Source organism: Chroicocephalus ridibundus, chromosome 2, assembly GCF_963924245.1.
Source record: "Chroicocephalus ridibundus chromosome 2, bChrRid1.1, whole genome shotgun sequence".
Classification (NCBI taxonomy): Eukaryota; Metazoa; Chordata; class Aves; order Charadriiformes; family Laridae; genus Chroicocephalus; species Chroicocephalus ridibundus.
This window is the reverse complement of record NC_086285.1, coordinates 138,208,270-138,228,676: the sequence shown is the minus strand read 5'-3', so window position 1 is coordinate 138,228,676 and position 20,407 is coordinate 138,208,270. Positions and strand designations below refer to the sequence as shown.

The window sequence follows — 20,407 nt, the reverse complement described above, 5'->3', positions numbered from 1 at the left end:
GCCGACGCGGGCTCGTCAGCGCAGGTTCCCCAGAGCCCGCCGAGGCAGCCGGCCCTGTCGGCGACCCAGCAGCTCCGAGCCGACGGGCCCAGACCACCCCTACGGGCAGCGGGGCGCCACCGGCCCCGCCTCAGCGCCCAACCGCCACCGCCCCCAGCCGCTCCCCGGGGCGGGGACAGCCGGCACGGCCGCAGAGCAGGCCCCGCCCCGCGGCCTCCTCCAGTGTCCCGACAGCCCTTGCGCGCCGCGCGCCTTCTGCTTCTCTGCTCCCTTCCCCCCAGCCCTTTGGGACGCGCGGGAAATGGCGGAGCTGGAGCTGGGGCAGCACTGCGGGGTGGCGGATTGCCGCCAGCTCGGTAAGGGAGAGCGCGGCGGGTCCCCACGAGAGTCGCGGAGGCAGGGTCCGGCCTCCCGCGGGGTGGACGCTGGGCCGGGGGCGGTGCTGAGGAGGCCGTGAGATGGTGTCGCCCCCTCGGGGCGGCCCCCGTGCTGCTGCAGCCCTGCCCGTCCGCTGCCGGGGCCGGTCGTTTCGGTTGTGTCAGCGGGTGGTGAATCCCCTGCTTTGCCGACTGTTGTTACCCTGTTTCTCCATTCTTCACCCTTGCTTGCCGTCACTGATCTCAGGAATCGTGTTCGTGAAAATGTAAACCTTTCGGAAAGAGGCAGCAAACCAGCTTGTACTGCAAGCTTTCTGATGGGAGCATTTGGTCTTATAAATGAAGCGATTGAGATCTTCGTGACCTGAGCTGTGTAGTCCAGTTGCGTGGTGGTCCATTAAGACCAAATCTGAAGGATGGAGAAATGGAGTAATGGCCTGGAGGTGGGCATTTGCTGTCATTGGTGGCATGGCTGAGTTCAGCAGATAGTGAAGTGATTTTATCTGTAGGAACTGATGCAGTAGGTGGGGGATGTGTGCAAAGACTTAAGAAGTATGTGCAGTTTAAATACACAAGGGCGGTACGTATGACATGAAGGATAGAGAGGAAGGAGCAGGATCGTGAGGACTGTCAAATGGAGGGGACGCTGGATTTTTGGAAGGGATAGCATCTTCTCCAGTTGGCAAGCCATATAATAAAAATGTAAAATGTCCAGTGCTCCAGCAGTCAGTGAATAGTATTCTGAGTGGTCTCACAATAAATGCAATTTTTAGCATAACCGGTAAGTTTGATGACTAGCCAACTGTTCTAGTTTCAAAGTTTGATACTGAAAAAGAATTAATTTAAAGCATAATTCCAACTTTTGGAATGTATCTAAACATAATTTACCTCCTTGTATGTTTTTCAGTAATGCTAACTAGAGGAGTCAACAGTGTAACTGTGTTATAAAAGCCACTTCTGGGTAGTGGGTAGATGCAATTTCTAAGTGTCCTTGTAAAGTTACCTAACCCATGATAGGTAAGCAAAAGTTAATCGTGTAAAAATTAAGCTAGAAACTGTTAGCAAAACAAAAATAATGTTGTCTAACTGAAAACAAATCTGTTTCAGATTTTCTCCCCTTTGTATGTGATGGCTGTTCAGGTGTCTTTTGGTAAGTTCATAGAGTCATAGAATATCTCAAGTTGTAAGGGACCCGTAAGGATCAGTGAGTCCAACTCCCTGCTCCTTGCAGGACTACCTAAAACTAAACCATATGACTAAGAGCGTCATCCCCACACTCCTTGAACTCTGACAGGCTCGGTGCTGTGACCACTTCCCTGGGGAGCCTGTTCCAGTGACCCACCAGCCCTTTTTTTAATGTCCAGTCTGGTCTTCCCCCGACAGCTTCATTACATTTCCCTGTGTCCTGTTGCTGGTGACCTCACCTGAGAGAGGAGATCAGCACCTCCTCTTCTGCTGCCTCACTTGAGGAAGTGACAAGGTCACCCGTCAGCCTTCATTTCTCCAAGCTGAACAAACCAAGTGACCTCAGCCGCTCCTTGTAAGTCTTGCCCTGGAGACCTTTCACCATCTTGTTTGCCCTCCTCTGGACACACTCTAATAGTTTGTTGTCCTTCTTATATTGAGGCACACAAAACTGCACATGGGACTTAAGGTGGGGCCGTACCAGTGCAGCGTAGAGTGTGACAGTCACCTCCCTTGCCCAGCTAGCTATGCTGTGCTTGATGCACTCCAGGACTTGGTTGGACCTTTTGGCTGCCAGGGCACACTGTTGACTCATATTCAACTTGCCATCAACCCAAACCCCCAGATTTCTTTTTGTAGGGCTGCTCTTCAGCCTCTCGTCCCCCAGTTTGGATGTATAACCAGGATTACCCCATCCCAGGTGGAGAATCTGTCACTTGCTCTTGTTAAATTTCATACGGTTGGTGATTGCCCAGCTCTCTTGCCTATCCAGATCTCTCTGTAAGGCTTCTCTACCCTCAAGGGAATCCACAGCTCCTCCTAGTTTAGTATCGTCAGCAAAGCTACTTAATGTACATTCAGTTCCTGCGTCCAGATCATTTATAAAAACTTCAAAGAGTGCTGGCCCTAAAATCGAGCCCTGGGGAACCCCACTGGTGACTGACTGCCAGTCTGATGTAACCCCATTTACTATAAACCTTTGAGCCTGACCTGTCAGCCAATTGCTCACCCAATGTATTATGGACTTGTCTAGCTGTGTGCTGGACATTTTATCCAGAAGGGTGCTGTGAGAGATAAAAAGCTTTGCTAAAACCCCCAAAATACCACATCTGCCAGCTTCCCTAGGTCAACTAGATGGGTGACCTTATAAAAGGAAATTAAGTTGATTTTCCTCTAAGATCTCAGTATGGCAGCTGTGTAGACCTAAATGTTGTATAAAACATTCTGTGATTCAATTCAGGTATGTTTAGTTAAAAAATAGTTGTTTCATTGAACTTGCCACATTTTTTCATGAGCAGTTGTGGAGCTTTGAAATCAGTGGGAGTATTTCTAGAGTACAGGTAGATTATTTTGGAAGGCATCTATCTTAGACCCTGTTTTGTACTGGGTTTTTTGGGGGGGGAGGTGGTGGTATCTTTTCTTGGAGGAAAAAAAAAAAGTTTCTTCCAAGGTTCAAATCAGGGCTTGCACTTTGATTTGCACTTCAGATTAACAGAGGGCAGTTGAGATAAGCTCAGATAAACTGAGGGCAGATTTCACTTTAACATGTTAGAAGCCTTCAAGGAATTTCTGCTGTTGTAGAAGGTGATTCAAAATCCATTCAGACAAACTGCAGTTGCTTTGAGCTAAATTATTAAGCATGCTAATGTTTTTATTCTCTTGAAAAGGTTTGTTATCTTGGGGCATAAGTTCCAAGAGCTAAATGTTTTACATACTCAGAAAGAATATGATCAATCCATTCAAGACGTGAAATGCATAGATTAGAACGGATTTTGGAGAAGATTCATTATTTCATTGAAGTGTTCTCATGATAAAACTTGTCAGATCACTCTTTAAACACTTAAGTGTTTTCACATGCAATTTTCTGTTCCTGAAATATTGATAACAATGTGGTATTTTCTTCTCTTGCACAAAGCCTTCAGCACAGGAGCCGGGATGCTCATGGGTGTTCTGAGGTAATCTGATAATATATGACTAATTAAAATTAAAATTCTGTGCAACTTAACTGTTTATTTTCAGATTAGATATGTACACACAGTATATAAGTATGAATTATTTAACCGAGAATGTGACAAGCTTAAAAAAACGAATCTACTCTTTTTCTGCCTGTCCAAAGTAAATTGAGTTTGAGTAGGATGATGGTTCTTTTTATAACGCTGAGCAAAACTTAACCAGGACAAAAGTAGGAGAGTTTCCAGTTCTTCTGGAAAGCTGGGATGGTGACTTCTATCTGTAATATCTGTTTATTTACACAAAATATTTTGTACTAATGTCTAGGTGAATATAAGAAACAATTCTGTGAAACCAGATCAGCACAGGTCTTACCCATGCTCATACAAGGACTGCAACGGAAAGGAGCTTTTGCCAGTTTTATGTCCCTACTGTGAAAAACATTTTTGTCTAAGGTGAGTGAAACAGAATGTTTAAACATCAATATTCATTCATTAGTGTATGGAAAAGGTAATAAAAGTTTTACACTGTTGTTTACAGACACCGGCATCAGTCAGATCATGAATGTGAGAAACTGGACACACCAAAACCTCGAATGGCTGCCACCCAACAACTAGTTAAACATATTGTAGGCAAGTACAGTGGGATATATATTCTACAGTTTTCTTCAGAAAGCTGTTTGAGCTTGTGACCTTTTCTGAGGGTTCAGGTTTGACCAAATGAGAAGAAAGAATGGGAGTCCTTTGTCTAAACAGCCCTGAACTCACATGTCAGCACATAGTATCGTTCATCTAGGCTGAGACAACAGTGGCATATGTCTCTAAAGAGAATCTTTAAATAGGGCTCAGATGTATTTCAGAATTATTGTCCTGTTCTCATTCTACAAGTACTATAATGTAATGAATTGTACCTAGGCATCATTATTTGCATATTAATTCATGTGCACATAATGCAATTGTATGTTATTGGGTGCACATGCCTGTCTGTTGGGATTATACCTACACAACCAAGACGGAAAAAAAATGTGAGTCTACAATGTCATGTTTTGCAGCTTTTAAACAAGCTCTAGGTTAGGAAAGAGAATGAACAGCACTGCCTAATCGGACAGTAGAACGTACACATAGAAAGGAAGAGCTGAAACTGTTACTATATGAATGCTGTGATGGCCACAGGTGTAGAAACTTAGGAATTTGTATCTATTTGGCTTTTGCAAACTGTGTTTACCTCGTGATAGTATTTTCATCTACTTTTCAGTGTAAAGGAGTTCAGTTAGAACTGTAACAATTCCAGATATTCTTGAATAGGGGTACCTGATATTGTGGCCTCAGGAGGACATGAAAGGGATGGAAACCTTGGAGATATAATGAGGCCAAATAGATTAATTCGAAGATGTGTTCAGGAGACAGTCTGATTCATAACACTAACAGGAATAATATTGTTCGCAGATTCTAAAAAGAATGAGGAAGCAAAAAGCAAAAAACGTAAAGGAGCGAAAAACAGTGAGACAGCCGCAAAAGTGGCATTAATGAAACTGAAAATGCACGCGTGTGGGGACAAGTCCTTGCCTCAGGTCAGTCATGTTTGTTTTCAATAATTGAATTCTCAAAGGAAATGGAAAGCTTTCTAAATTTCTTGTTCTTCATTTAGTGTCCTCAGTTTGATTTTGGATTTAATTCTCAAGCCCACAATCATTTATAGGTATAGTTCAGCCTGGTACCGAAAAGCAATCTCATTAGTGTTATGTCTGTTATAAGGTCTCTGTGTGGAGTTAGGAGCAGTGTGGTCAAATTCCTGTATTTTATAGAAGTGTATTTGCCTGCCATATGACTGTCACCCAACACTGCAGGGACAGACAGTTTCTTTTGGGGATCTTTGGCAGAATAATGACAGCACTAAGTTGTAGTTAAAGCTTTATTATTTCAACAGACCTTGAGGCTGATAGGGAGGAGGAGCAGAAGTCTGCTTGTGCGCATAATGTTCAGGGCCATGAGGAGGAGGGGAGAGGGGACTGATACGTGACCAGCTCCGTCACAGAGAATGGCGGTCTGCTTTGTCAAATGGCTTTAGTTGTGCTAACCATATTGGCAGGGGTCAGGAGCAGGGAGTATAAGTTACACCCCACCTCTTGACACCACCATGAACAGGGAAGGATGCCAGTGGGGGTGGTACTGTCACCTCTTGCTCACAGCCTACAGCTTAGTAACTGGTTCATAAAAAGGACTCCACGTCAGCAATGGGACGTGTTATCCAAGGGCCATTCATGTGAAGGGAGGAAGGGGAGTATAAAACATTGATATTAGCAATTGATGTGCGTAGAGATCTATAGTAAGATACAGCACAAAATAACATAATTCCAACAGCTATAATAAGAGTTAATATTAACAAAATGTGACAGGCCTATGTTCCAAAGTCAGGTAGCCAGGACTGTAGCAAAAAACAGTCAGCAGGTAGACCTTCTGACAAGAGTTGCTCTTGAGCTACTTGGTCAAAAGTAGGAACTTGTCATTGAATTATGTTTATATCATATTCAGTTTATTTAGATTCATTGGCATAAAAACAGCAAGTGGTGTTTAACAGTATACATATACCTCCTTGTGACGGTAAAAGATAATCTAAGGCCCAATGATTTTGAATTGCTAATTGTGAAAACGAACTAATTTCTGATTGCAAACATTTTTGAAAGCATCTGCAGTAGCGTTTTGGACAATTTCAAGCATAGCAGAAATATTTACAATAGCTCTCTCCAAATCATCAATACTTAAACTTGGAAACAATGCACACATAAAATGATGGAATTTCATCATTCTTTGCACCAAGGGATTGATCACAAACACACTTCTTGTGTACAGGGTAACGGTTGTGTAAAAAGGTAGAACTAAAAAATATTTTTTATTGAAATGGATAGGGGAGAAGACACGATCTAGTACAAATACCCATCTATTGTTGTGCCAGACTTTTATAGGCATTTGTGCCACAGAGCCAAAACCATACAGATGCTGGAATGGTGGGCCACTGATTTGGAACCATAAAATTTCTAGGGAAACATTCTTCACACCATTGATGAGCCTGTTTTTCATTGTCAGGATGATCAAATGTAAGCAGGCAAGGGTGGCTTATTCAAATTGTGTGAAAACGGTTGGTGTATATACAGCCAGATGTGTAATTTCAATTACAGATGGTCCAATTGTTTTTAGTTCTTAACCAACCATTACTCTGTAGAATGTAGAATTAGGACGAGTGAGATTATAGTATCTTTGACAAAATGTCCAATTGACAGTCCATGTGAGATTCCAGGGTAGCAAAATATTAAAAACATCCGTAATCACTGATTTGTTTTTACAGATCCATGTGGTGCTTAACTTAGATTCACTACAAACTCTGGTTTGATTATAGCATATCAGCTGAAACCAAGTTTGTGTTCTATTGTAGAGCAGACTATAATCACAATTGCTTGTTTTCCCCACCCAGGACAAATTTCTGTTTTGGGCATGGCAGTGCACCATAGGGTCTTATCATAAGAATGTGCCTTAAAAGGTTGAGTTTGATAATCTGGAGTGTTGGGGAGTGAGTATGCCAACTTAAGTTGGTACCAAGATGTTTCAGGAGCAGGTTCAGCTACCCGCCCGGAATTAGCAGCTGTAGATTGAGGGTGGTGTAAACAATACCAGCAGTTTGATTCATTACCCATGTGAGAAATTATGTTCGTGAACTGAATGACACGATTATCATCCCAGTCTTGAAATATAGAGGGAGAGGGTACAATACAGTGGGTGCTGTGATCATCTCTTTACAGCTGAGGTTTCCACGAAGGTAAAGTGATGATTCCTTGGGCACGCTTCAGGTTTGTTCAGGCCAAAGAATCCGTTCAAGTATAGTTTGTTAACTGAAGCAGTAAAAAGTTCCTCAGTCTTGGGAATTATCCAAGCCTCAGTGAAAGTTAAAGGGAGTCCCCTTTTAGGAACAGTTTCCTGTATGCCCTTTTCTCAGGAAGTTACGAAAGTGACATATTTTAACCATCAGAAGGTAGTTAATAAGAACAGTATCACCCTGAGAAAAATGACAGACTGACAATGGGGATTTTAGATGTTTTATGGGTTGGAGAGCAGGAGAATGAGCTTGTTCTACCGGGCATCCAGGGGGTGTCTGCCAGTTATTTAAGCATCAGGCAGCTTAAGGTAAGGCTTTATCCCATTTTCCTACATATAAACTTTACCCTAGAGCTCATTTTAGTAGGCCATTCCACATCTTGACCGTGCCATTACTTTGGGGTCTGTAGGACAGGTGGAACACCCAGGTAACTCCATGATGTTCACACCATTCCTGGAAAATATTTTTTTTTCAAGTGAGTGACATTGTCAGACTGCACAGCAGAGGGCATAGGAGTGTCAGCAAACCGTTGATTAAATCCTGCTGCAGTGGTAACACCATCCGCGTTCCGGCAAGCAAAAACTTTCCCTTAGCTCAATATTATTTCAGCTCCAGTAAGGATATAACGCCACCTCTCGGGTGTTCAAGGGAGAGGTCCAACACAATCAATTTGCCAAGTGAACCAGGGGATTTATTTCCTACCCCCTGTCCATTTGGTCCCCCAAAAGGTGACCTCCTGGCTGAGGCCCTGGCATTGTTTCTTCATCAATTGTTTCAGTAACCCAGTTAGTGTTGCCCTGTATCCAGTTCATGGAATATCCATAGCGAATATATTTAGGATTCCTAGTTGCATTCACTGTTTTTGGGAGGTGGAGGGATGCAAAAGAGAAGTTCCAAATTTACCTTAACAATTTAATAAAGAACTATTTACTCCAGTTACTAATATTTTCTGATGTTTCAGTCTTTAATTTATCATTTGCTATGGCCCAAAGGGTGGGACTCAGTCCTCGAGTGGCAGAGGGAAGGGCCACTTGTACCTCTGCCAGTCCGAGCCCCTTTTCTAGTTTCCCTGATACTGCTCTCTGATGGGAGATAAGTCAGGATATTTTTGTGATTTAAAGGAGTTTCCATTTATGGGAGGGGCACTAGGTAGAGATATGGATAGCTGTTCCTCCTTTTCCCCTTCCTTTGCTAGTAATCATACTTTTAGGTAGGCAAACCGTGGAGCCAGTCACCAGTGTACCCCTGATTTATGCAGGCGTGCCACCACTTGCTTCGCCCTGATTGTGCACTTTCGGTTTGATTAGGAAGCCTCCTGATGGCATTATATTGTTTATTTAAATTGGCCTGATGGCAGCGTAGGGCACTTGTTCAACCTCCAGATGGGACTGAGGGAGTTAAGACCTGGCAGTTCTCCCTTCATATGGGAGGGTCAGGGTCAGTACTTGCATTTGTGGAGCACTTGTGAAAAGGGGATTTCTGCAGGTCAGCCCCGGCATGTTTGCATAAAGATTGATGTCTCTAACCCTGCAGTTCCTTTCCTATCAGACCTCAAATCAGAGGACACAGCAGGAAAGTCACAAAGACTAGGTTTGTCACCTGGGGCTTCGGATCAATGTAATAAGGTTATAATAGCCGTTTATAATTACGCTTCCTGCAATTCATCTGGACCCTGCCAAGGAATTGTAGGCTTCTTGCTCCGATCTTGATAGGGGACCCTCTTGCCCACTGAATAGCAAAGGTCCATAAGGTTCAAGCGACACTCTCTCCGAGAGTGAGAAAAATTGTAGGACCTAAATCTAAGTCCTTTGCGTCTTCTGCAAACAGATTTTCTCTTGCTGCTTTATCATGCCAGAGGCGGCACAACCATTTAACTGTCGACTGCCCAGGTCATTTTTGGTGTGTTGCTTGAATTTTTCACAAATAATCCATATTAAAATCTTAAATGTTAGTAGTATCCCTTCTCTGCAGATTGTTCCTCTGTGGGTCATCAGTAGTGATTTCTTGTTTAGTCAGGGGTTGTACTGGTACAGAATCAATTCCTTCCTCACCAGATTCACCCAGGCTGTCCCAAATGTCTCCAGCCCAGTCTCTATCCTACATAGCTACACAGACCTTTATGGGGTCTATATTTCCACCTTTTAACAGTTTTTCACAATGTTTTCTTATTTTTTCTGTAACTTGTGGCAGTCATTGTTTTTCACGAGACACTCTTTTTCCAGACTTGCTATCAGCCTTTAATGTGGTGATACTAATTCTAAATCCTTTGCTGACGGTTCACCTTTCAACTTCATAATTTCCTTTTCTAACCTTTCAGCTTGTTCATTCTCAATTTTCCATACTGCAGCTAATAGCCAGCACATTCCTACCTTCTGTCTGTCCTTCTTCACTTTACACATATCCTTCCATTTATTAAACTCATTCCATACAGCTTTTGGATCATGGCTTATTGCCTCTAGCCATTTCTTGTCCTACTTGGGATCTTGCCATTTTCTGTAAACCCCTTTCTCCAGGAGTCTCATTTATCAGGGAAATCAGTCATCACTCTGACCCAAGGATTCTGCCAACTACACCAAGTTATTCTGTTACCTGACACTATGAGGACAGACAGGTTCTTTTGGGGATCCTTGGCAGAGTAATGACAGCACTAAGTTGTAGTTAAAACTAAAGCTTTATTATTTTAACAGAATTTGATGATCAGCATAGCATAGAATTTTATGGTCACAGTAGCACAGGAGTTTTATAATCAGAATCAGTGTAGCACTGTTTTGTAAGTAGCATAGCAGAATTCCTGATGGCTGGGCCCTCTGCAGATTGTGTCAAATCTTAATGCTTGGCTTGCAGTATCAATATCACAGTCATCATCAAGACTCAAAACATGTAAAAGCATACAACTCACTCAGTCCTTGGAGGAAGGAGACAACAGTAGAGGCGTCCCTGGCCACTGGGGGATCGTGGGTTCTGCAGTCCAGCAGCAGTTCTGGTCCAAGTCCCACTTGGGGCTTGTAACTGCTTGATTTTATGGACAGTGCTCTGTGTGCTGCTGGGCTTCCCTGTTGTGTGACGGGGTCATCACCACTGGGTTGGCCGTGTGCCTGGGATCTTCAAGGCCAGTAAGGAGGGGAGTAGTTGTCCTATCATCTTGAGGCTGATAGGGAGGGGGAGCAGAAGTCTGCTTGGTGCACAGGACCTTCAGGGCCATGAGGAGGAGGGGAGAGGGGACTGATACGTGACCAGCTCAGTCACAGACAATGGCCATTTGCCTTATCAAATGGCTTTAGTTATGCTAAACATATTAGCAGGGGTCAGGAGTAGGGGGTACCAGTCACACACGGCAAACCCATCTCAAAGGGATGCTTTTCATGCTGGGAACTGAAAGGCCTCTGAAAGAGACAGGACACAGCTTGCACAACTCTCTACCAATCAGATTGAACCCATCTCATTTGAATCTGAGCTTTGTGTTCTGCAAAGCTCCATTCTTATTTCTGCTGCTCAGATTTGATAGACATTTATTACATTTCTGGATGAGGTATGAAGGGCCTGGGGTCAGTTGTTCCTGCCTTTGGGTTGTAAAATGGTTTTGAGAGTTGCTTTATGTTTCTTTCAGCCTTTAATTTCTTTGGTTCTTGAAGTATTTCACAGATTCCTTATGTTTTACCATGGCCAGTCAAACCTGTTGTTCAAGTCTTTTCCACATATCAGGATTATGTAGGGTTTAGAAACACCTTGATTCTTTCATCTAGGGTTTCAATTTAGATCTGTATTTACACATCCTCTTAAATGAAAGGTATTTAAATTTCTTTTCACCACATTGTTCTGTTGGAGCGTGCCAAGTTTAGGCCTGTTATATTGATTTTATAGTACTGAAAACATTCTGTGTGATAGTCTTATTGTTAGGTCTTATCTTAGTAGAGTACATTTAATTATTGTTTTTAAAATAACTACAGCTATTCCATTACTGAGTCCTCATATGAACTACTTCATGCTTAGAAATTAGATAACTCTGCTTAAGCAGAAGTCATAATAGAAAGACCTGCTTGTAGCATTCTTCACAGATAGTACCACTTTAATAAATATGTGCTGGAGGGAAAGTGATTAATTTCAAATATTGTGGAACATAATTAAAAAAGTCAACCCTCAACATATATAAAAGTTGCTTTCTAATTCCAAAGCCAGTAATCTCTGAAAAGTGTAGCACAAATTACTGTATGCTAATTTCTCTTACTGTTCATTTCCTCATTTGGATATTAATTGTTTAACCATCTAGCATAGCAATAATTCTAACAGTGATAAATGAAGCCTGTTAACCTTCAGAACCTCTCTATTTAAATTGCTTCCCAGACTCCTTTTAGCTGCCTTCTGCCCAGCTCGTTCCAGTTCGATGACAGAGTTTTTGAATATGAAGTTTCTGGGATGCCTCTGAGGCACATTGGTTCTCTCATCACTATATACTCTCATCACTATATAGAGAAGATTGACACATTTTTCTTGGAGGTGCACAGCAAAAGGACAGGGGGCAATGGGCGCAATCTGCAACATGTGAAATTCCAATTAGATAATAGGAAGAAAAATCACAGCAATGGTGGTCAGACTTTGGAACAAACTGCTCTGAAAATTTGTGGAATTTACATCTTTGGGATGTTTAAAACTTGATTGAATCTGACTTGGAGCAACCTGATCTACCTTTTTAGTTAGGTCCAACTTTAAAGTTCCCTCTGCTTTGAGCATGGTTTTGGACCACATGACACCAGAGGTCCTTCCTGACCTTTCTGGTTCTATGATCAGGAAAATCAGGCTATCTTAGAAATATCGTTTCTCTGGCCTCTTTGTTCAGATTAGCTTTCTGTAGATGATTGCTTCTTTGGGTGTCAGACCTCATAAGAGTTACCCCTTTTTGAGACTGACCAGCTCAAAACAGGAGGGCCATGCTGCAAAATAGGGTTAGTTATTGTGTCCCTGACTGACTCTTATTTCCTTGGGTATGGCACAGAAATTCCAAGAGGCATACCCCATAGTTAGGAGTGCAACAGCAGAATGAGCTGCTTTGTGAATTAAGTTCCAGTGAACTGTGGGAGACTGTCTCATCGTCCTTAGAACTGGAGGAGCAACTGTAGGAAGGTGCCGGGGGACTGATAACAGTTAAGTGATTTAGCATGTCTCCATAATAGGGTGGCCATTTTGTTAGCTGTTTTGCAAGTTGTGGTCATTTACATTTTAGCAAGATTCAGGTCCTGCTTCCCTTGCCCCTGTGTAATATTTCTGCATGATAAAGATTTTCTTGTGTGTGGAGAGCACTCAAGTTTTGAGGAAGATGCACACGTTGAAATTCAGACTCGGTTTTATTAACATAGCTGGGGGAAGGGTAGTCCCATATTTTTCTAGGGAAGGCATAAATAAATCCTTTAAAAAGAATACTTCTGTCTTGTTTGATAGTGTCTGGCTTGCACTTAGCAAGGGTGGTCTTAACTGATGGACCAGCCACGCTTGCTCTGTGTCTTCTGTTGCATGTCAAGAAGAAATAAAACTGAAGAAGGGATTGTCCCATTCCTGCTCAAAATCTGTCCCTTGTAGATTACTCTTGAAATTTCTTAAACAAATGTTTCAGTCTAGTAGATACTGAAAGAACATTTAGTACATAAAAGGAGGAAAAACAGGATAAAGGATTAGCTGGCCATGACCAGAATGTTGGTTTGTGAAGCAGGCATTTCTAGTACGGTGAATTGTTCTGTTTTAACCGCCTTTGCATTCCAATTTGAGACGTTACACTGCTGCCAAAAGCCAGCACTGCTTATTTAAACTCACCTTTTTCTCCCCAGAGCAGTCATTATTGTCTAGTAAACCCAGGGTAGACGCTATTTCATGTCTGTCTATATTTAACAGTCTAGCTGTGGGACTCTGGCAAAAGATGTTCCCTCCACCTTTCTGAACTTACTGTCCATCATATGTGTGCCTGCAGCTGGCGGGGATTGGACTCAGTTATTTATATTCTGCAGTAAAATGGGGCCTTGGTTCTGAGAGAACAGAACAAGTTTCAATTGGTAATTTTTGGGTTGACATTTTTTTACTGAGAAACTATTAGATATGTATGACTTGAATGATGTGTTTCTTCCGTGAATAATTTTTTGTTTATTTTTCATGTTTTTCTAGACAGAAAGAATTTACTTCCAAGTATTTTTACCAAAGGGGAACAAAGAGAAAAGCAAGCCCATGTTCTTTTGCAGTAAGTGGAGTATTGGCAAAGTAGTAGATTTTGCAGCTTCATTAGCAAGCCTTAAAAATGACAACAACAAATCAACATCCCAGGTAAATCAGTAATAATAACAAACATTTTCCAGGTTGTTGAGTTTTTCGTTTTGGTTTTTTTTTTTTTAACTCTTTTGTCCCTACCCCACCCCACTTCTTGCATCTCAGATAGGCAAATCTTGATGTTAATTTCTGTGCTGTTTGTTTTACAGAAATTGAGATTATGCCATACTGCCTCTGGAGAAGCCTTGCCATTTGAGCACACATTGGAAACGTGGCTATCTGATAAAGACTATCCATTGTACAATGGTGGAAATATAATTTTGGAGTATCTTGATAATGATGTTCTATTTATAGAAGATACAGAGTCATACTTTAGTTAATCAGTAAATTATGACAAACAAAAAAAATCAAAGATTTTTTTTAGAATCATGGTATATTCAAACCAAGTCCAGTTTTCTTTTAAAATCACTGGTATGCCAGAATCTGTGCTCAGCTGTAAAGACACAGTTCCCATCAATTTCTCAATTGGTTGACTGACAGAAGAACTATGTCCTGAAAGGAAAATTAGTTACCATAACAACTAATATTACAGATATTCACTTTCTAGAATAAATTCTTGCCTTATTTAGCAGTATAATGTCAATAATGTTTTCTTAAATTTTATATTTATTTTTGTGTAAATGATGGGAAAAGCATGTATTAAAAACAATAAATAATGAAAATGTAAGCTTGCAGTGTTATCAGTCCTTTGAAGGGAAGAAATACATTACACTATTGCAGAATCTTTTCTACATCTACAGGAACAGATTTCATTGAGTTTGGAATCAAGCAGTGTCCATGCCCAAGGTTCACATTTGCTTGTCTCCTCGTAATAGCGTAACAACATTTTAGAAGGAAAGCTTTCTGAAGCAAAAGTAAATTCACACAGATTTCTTTATAGTGTTTGTAAATCTCAGCATCATTGTGTGATTAGATGGGGGATAAAGAGAGAACTTGAAATTGTCCTTTTCTAATTCTGTGAAAAAGAGGAAGAAATATGGTAAGAGAGGAAGAAATGCAGTTCAACTAGAAACATAGAATTTGACAGCGTGCAGTTTCATCTTGGCATTTCCGACCTTAGGTAAATCTCTATTGTTTCCTCTTCAGCAGTCTCCAAGATGGACTTACTATGTTTCAAAGCAGTTGTTTACAGTGATTGTACATAAAGAAGTTACACCTCTGGGCGTGTAAGTATAACCTATGGAATTAATGGCTTTCAGCATTGTCAGTGTCTTGAAATTGTTTGGTGCTCATTAAGAAGATTGTTCAGAATATCGGTAGTTGTTGTACTCCAGGTTTTGGATCTCTCTTGGTGGATTTCAAAGCTGGATTGTAAATTCAAAGTGAAGATAGCAAAAAATAACCAAAAGATTATTTTTATCACAGTTGTTTTGAATTACTGAAACATAAAAACATGTAATGTTGTACACAAATATTAGGATCAGCACTTCCCTAATGTGATAAGTTCTGATGTATAACCAAGGAGCCTCGCTTCATCTTTCTTGAAAGAGCCTGTTACAACCCAGATTCATTCTACAGTGGCCTTGAGCCTGCCTCTATTTAAGCTGGAGTAGAACTCTCTCAAGACTAATTCCTCCGATTTGCTTTCATCTGTTTACAGCTATTCAGCGAGTGTTCTCCAATGGGGAGGAGCTGGAAAGGCAATCCTACGATGACAGAAAGGACAGAGTATGAACAGCTGTAAACAGAGCAGTGGAAAGCACAAGCCTGGGCTCCATTTGCAAAGCTGTAGTGTGTTTCTGCAGCTCCGTGGTGCCCTGCAGCATGAGTGAACTGAGGCAAAATTATTCATCAGGTACTATGTAGGCTGGCAAGATTTTCAGCTGCAGTATGTAAGGTGTGGTCTATCGCTACTGAAATGACCTAGTGGCTTGTGATTGGGGTGCAGTATTCACACAGAGGGGGAGAAATCACTGCCTCCCACAGCGTGACTCACTGCTGGATCAGCGTGACTCACTACCTTTCGTTTTCAGACACAGGGCACTTTCTTTCAGGTAGCTATCAAGCATTGGAACACGCTGCCCAGGGAAATGGTTGAGGCACCATCCCTGGAGGTATTTAAAAGACAGGTGGACATAGTGCTTAGCCATATGGTTTAGTGGTGGTGGGTTTTGTCAGAGTTAGGTTGATGGTTGGATTAGATGATCTGAAAGGTCCCTTCCAACCTAGGTGATTCTATGATTCTATGTTCCAGATCATACGTGCAACATGACTGAACGTACGCAGTAATGCCCAGAGGTGTAACTGGGCCACAGTGAGATTGAATGTCTACATTGTTCAAAAATGTCAATATGATGCATTTCAGGAACATTGTCCTGACGTTGCAGGACATACATATAGAAATGGGGATAAACTCTATGGGGAGGGCAGGGGACATAAGGCTAAGGAATGTTGCTAGTCCTGTGAGAAATGGAGTTTTGGTTCGGAGAGCTGATGTGAGGCAGAGAGCTGTACTCAGACCTGTGACTGGAGGTGGACACCACACCATGGTCACCTGGGCATTCACAAATCTGGATTTGGTGTTTTGGCTCATTCAGTTACTGTATTCACTAACTGAGAAAAACTGTCCAGGTTATTCTCAAGTACATGCTTGCTTAAAGGAAACCATTGTCCACTGGCTAGATTCGGGTTAATTTGTACCAGTTTGAAAATAGATAGCCGTGCATGACATACCCATTCTAGCTGCAGCTGCAAAAAAAATAATATCACAATGTAAGAGGAGTCTGCCTAGCATCTTTTTCAAAGGTACTCTCCCTTGGCAGAACAGCAATGTGGCCTTGTTCAAATGGCTGTAAAGTATCATGGTTTTCGGTACTACCAAGTAGCGTACTTTATAACAACTTAGGAATAACTGTAGGATTATTACATATTAATTGGACTTGCATAAAAACCAAAAACATCTCAGTGAGTGTGTCAGTGTTAATTGTTCTTATTTTGCTTTACAGTACTCTTTACTGTAGTTTTAATATGACTTGGGTACTGATAAATTATTTTACTGGATGTGGTGTGGATGTCACCAAAAGGAGGGTGCTTCAGGTTTCCATGAAGGAAACAGTCTTCAGTGGCTGAATATTTTGGAAATCTTTGTTTCCTGGCAGCGGGAAGTATACCTGCATTTCTCCACTTTCCCCCTCCTGTCTCCGCAGCTGTTTGTAATCTCCCTTTCCAGCGCAAGAGGAACAGTTCCTATTCCCTTGCTATTTCTTTTCCTGCCTTTCCTCCGCAATTCTCTATTCACCTTTCTTTGCATCTTAGGCTGCTGTGGTAAGGAACATGCAGAAAGAGGTTAACCATTGTTCTGGGGCAAGTGAGTCAAGGAAAAGCCCCAATCTGAACTCGCTCCCTCTGCTGTTGTTACTGAAGCAAGTGGAAAGTGCTGCTACAGAACAGGGTCATCCTTTTTTTTTTTTTTAGCAGAAAATCCTCATTCTCTACTTAGCCCCTTCCTTCTGCCCCCAATTCTTCTGCCTAGCAGTTGCAGGCAAAATAATTAAAATAACACTTGTTGTGGATAGAGAGAAGATAAAACTTGGGATGCAGGAAGTAAATCTTTGGGGAGATCTCAAAGGTTTTACCAGGCAGGTTGCTTTCATCAATCGCCAGTTAGTGCTAAGGGCCAGCAGCCTGTAAATGACAGTACAAATACGGCAAGTCACAGTTGATTAAGACTCCAAAAAGTTTTCACATTCACTTTCATCTTAGTCCAGGAATGTGTCTGTGATTGTACGTAGAAGCTCATTCCACTCAGTTTTCAGAAACTAAGAAGCAAAACCGAATTAAGCTAATCTGACAGATAAACAAGTGAAGAAAGGTGAAAACTCTGCCCTAATCATCAACTCTAGGAACAACAGCAGAAACTTTCCCAGAGCTTCAGTATCTTGCTGAGGCTAGAACTGCCAACATTTTAGCTTTTTAAGACTCTAGCATATCTTTATTTAGCATATACAGTTTTTTGTTTTTCTAAAGCTTATTATCTTAGCACATTTTCATAGGGAAAGTTAAGCAACTGGATTTGAAAATAAAACAACCCCAAAACACTTCAGAGGAGACATTTAACATTTGAAACCATTGTTAAATTTACAGGCTTGTGTTTAAAGTTGCTGAACTGTTTCATTTCAAAGTCAATAAATAAAATGTTAAACCCACTTTTAGTAAAGAAAATATATGCAAAGTTACTTAACTGAGAAGAGGAATTTGTCAATGAATGATTTTATAATAAACAGTACTTTCAGTTGAACTATTAAAATAAGTGAATATCAAGCCTTTTGGTTGTTTTATCTGCAGAATAACTTTAGAGAACGCACAAGGTCAAGGCTTTGCAAACATTTTACCACTGAGAATGCTCTTGGTAGCAGCTCCTGGCCTTGTTCCAGTTTAAATACTGCTACAAAATTGCCCGGCATGTATTTGTGATATATGTAACACAGTTTGGAAAGGGTTACATTAATATCAAGAGCTCAGTGTTGCTTGGATGTGTGATCTGTTAGATCAGCTGAGCAGTGCTGTAAGCAAACAAGAAATAATACATCACACTAAGAAAGCAGGCAGTAATCTCTCATACTTTTGCTTTCATTAGTTTCCTTTTTGTGTGCGTGTTTTAGAAAAACAGCAAAGTATGTGCCCTGGAGTGTCATCAGTCTGGTTTGGAAGACTCCTATCAATAGATCAGCTCTGTTCATATCGCTTATCAAATACACCTCCCTGCAGCTCAGTTCTCCTCATAGAAGCGTCTTGCATGAAATAGTAAATTTCAGCTGGAATGGAAGTTGTGGTTTGGATTAGGGAAATTACACACTTATGAGGACAGAATTTCAGGCGTTTCTCTTTGTTTTACTTCTGCTGATTTTAGGATCAATGCAGAATTTGAAATCCCCTTATAGAGCTTGTAAAACACTTAATGTAACCTTCAGTATACTATTAACGATGTCAAAAAAGCCATTTTCCATAATACTGGTGTGGTCCAATATGGTTTGTGCTGAGGCACGTTTGGCAGCTTGCCTCAACGCAACCACGTGCCTCTTTCAGCTGGCTGTATGCTTTTAGCTTAACCTTGTAAAGAATGACTTGCAAAATAATTAATAAAAACACACCTTACCATCTCTGCAGATCTTCAATGACTGTGAAGACTTTAAAAAACAGGCTTATTTGACTATTCCTGTTTATGAAATGGGAAGGAGGAAACATGAAAAGGCAAGCAACTTGTCCCACACAACAGCACCGCTGGAATGGAAACTGTGTCTTCTCTGATGTGGAAAGGACAAAACTGCCCCTGTTTGGCCTTGAACAGGTGCCTAATCATGGGTGGGATCAGCATTGGGGAAATGGGGTAAGGCTGCTTCTTTTGGTGATGTAGACATTTTATGACCGTTTTAAATCATAAAGCAAACTACAACCCTTGTCCTCTTTACAGTAGATCATCATTTCACATATGACAGTAAATTACATCAGTTGCAATTTGTGAACACAAGAGAACACTTCACTGTTTACCTTTACTTGGTGAAAGACAATAGGGTCAAAAGATCACAGAAAAACAATGAAGCTGGTATTTAGTCGGTCTTGGAAAGGAAAGCTTTTTGTCCTCTGTGTAACTTTAATTATACTGATCTTGAAAATGCATCATTTGAACTGCAAATTGTTTTCGGAAATCTTTGTTTGAAAGCTAGGGAGTTTTCTGAAAAATCTGTTTACTGTGTATTTTAAAAATACTATGTATTTCCAGGTACTGATTTGGTATTATTCCAGTTAGCAGAACTGTCAGCAGGAGGGGCTAGTGAGGGGGCAAACGCAGCAGTTTCAAGGGTATTGGTAGTTTTTGAGGAAAAAAAACCACAAGATGTAACGGAAAAGAACCACATCTTTCAGAAATTGATCAGTTTATTGTTTTTAAGCACTGTAACCTGAATTCATTAAATGCTGTTTTACTTCAAGGGCACTGTCACACATATTATAGAGTGGTTTCGGTTGGAAAGGACCGTAAAGATAATCTAGTTCCAACCCCCCTGCCCTGGGCAGGGACACCTCCCACTAGACCAGGCTGCTCAAAGCCCCATCCAGCCTGGCCTTGAACACCACAAGGATGGGGCCTCCGCAGCTTCTCTGGGCAACCTGTTCCAGTGCCTCACCACCCTCAGAATGAAAAATTTCTTCCCAATATCTAACCTAAACCCACCCTCTTCCAGTCTGAAGCCATTACCCCTCCTCCTATTGCTGCATGCCCTTGTACAAAGTCCCTCTCCAGCTTTCTTGTAGGCTCCCTTTCAGTACCGTAAGGCTGCTATAAGGTCTGCCCAGAGCCTTCTCTTCTCCAGGCTGAACAACCCCAACTCTCTCAGTCTGTCCTCATAGGAGAGGTGCTCCAGCCCTTGGGTCGTCTTTGCGGCCCTCCTCTGGACCCGCTCCAACACATCCACGTCCGTCCTTCTTGTGCCGAGTGACGTTCACGTTCTTTTTCACGGGCCTTTATACTTTTTTCCACACCCTGTATAACCCGGTCTCGTTGTCAACAGCGGCGTCCTCGCCAGCTACAAACCCAGGAAAACGCCAACCGCGTTCTCCGCATCTTCACCCTGCCACGCCCAATTAATAAAAAGAAGTCGACGTTAAAGGCTAATTTTAAGACCTTAACTGCAATTTTGAACGGTGCAGGCGCTGAGGCAACCCCGCCCGGCGACCGTTACCTCACGCGCCGCGGGCAGCGACCATGCCCCTTCTCGCCGCCCTCC

General features: G+C 41.8%; 1 protein-coding gene across 6 annotated transcripts; it reads left to right on the top strand.

The window, feature by feature from the left end:
• Positions 1–5: 5 nt before the first annotated feature.
• ZFAND1 (zinc finger AN1-type containing 1) lies at positions 6–18,961 on the top strand. Of its 6 annotated transcripts, none has more exons than XR_010070043.1 (11): positions 6–356; positions 1,485–1,527; positions 3,478–3,517; positions 3,840–3,967; positions 4,053–4,144; positions 4,958–5,082; positions 13,527–13,682; positions 13,835–13,923; positions 14,775–14,851; positions 15,286–15,480; positions 18,792–18,961. XR_010070043.1 is itself a non-coding variant. In XM_063327118.1 (10 exons), exons 1-9 carry the CDS (start codon positions 302–304, stop codon positions 14,818–14,820), a joined length of 777 nt encoding a protein of 258 aa, XP_063183188.1. In that variant the 5' UTR covers positions 6–301; the 3' UTR covers positions 14,821–14,851; positions 18,792–18,961. The 6 variants fall into 6 exon arrangements, 2 of the variants coding, with proteins under 2 accessions (XP_063183188.1, XP_063183189.1); XR_010070042.1 differs by having other exon boundaries at positions 14,772–14,851; XM_063327118.1 differs by lacking the exon at positions 15,286–15,480 and having other exon boundaries at positions 14,772–14,851.
• The last annotated feature ends 1,446 nt before the right edge of the window (positions 18,962–20,407 follow it).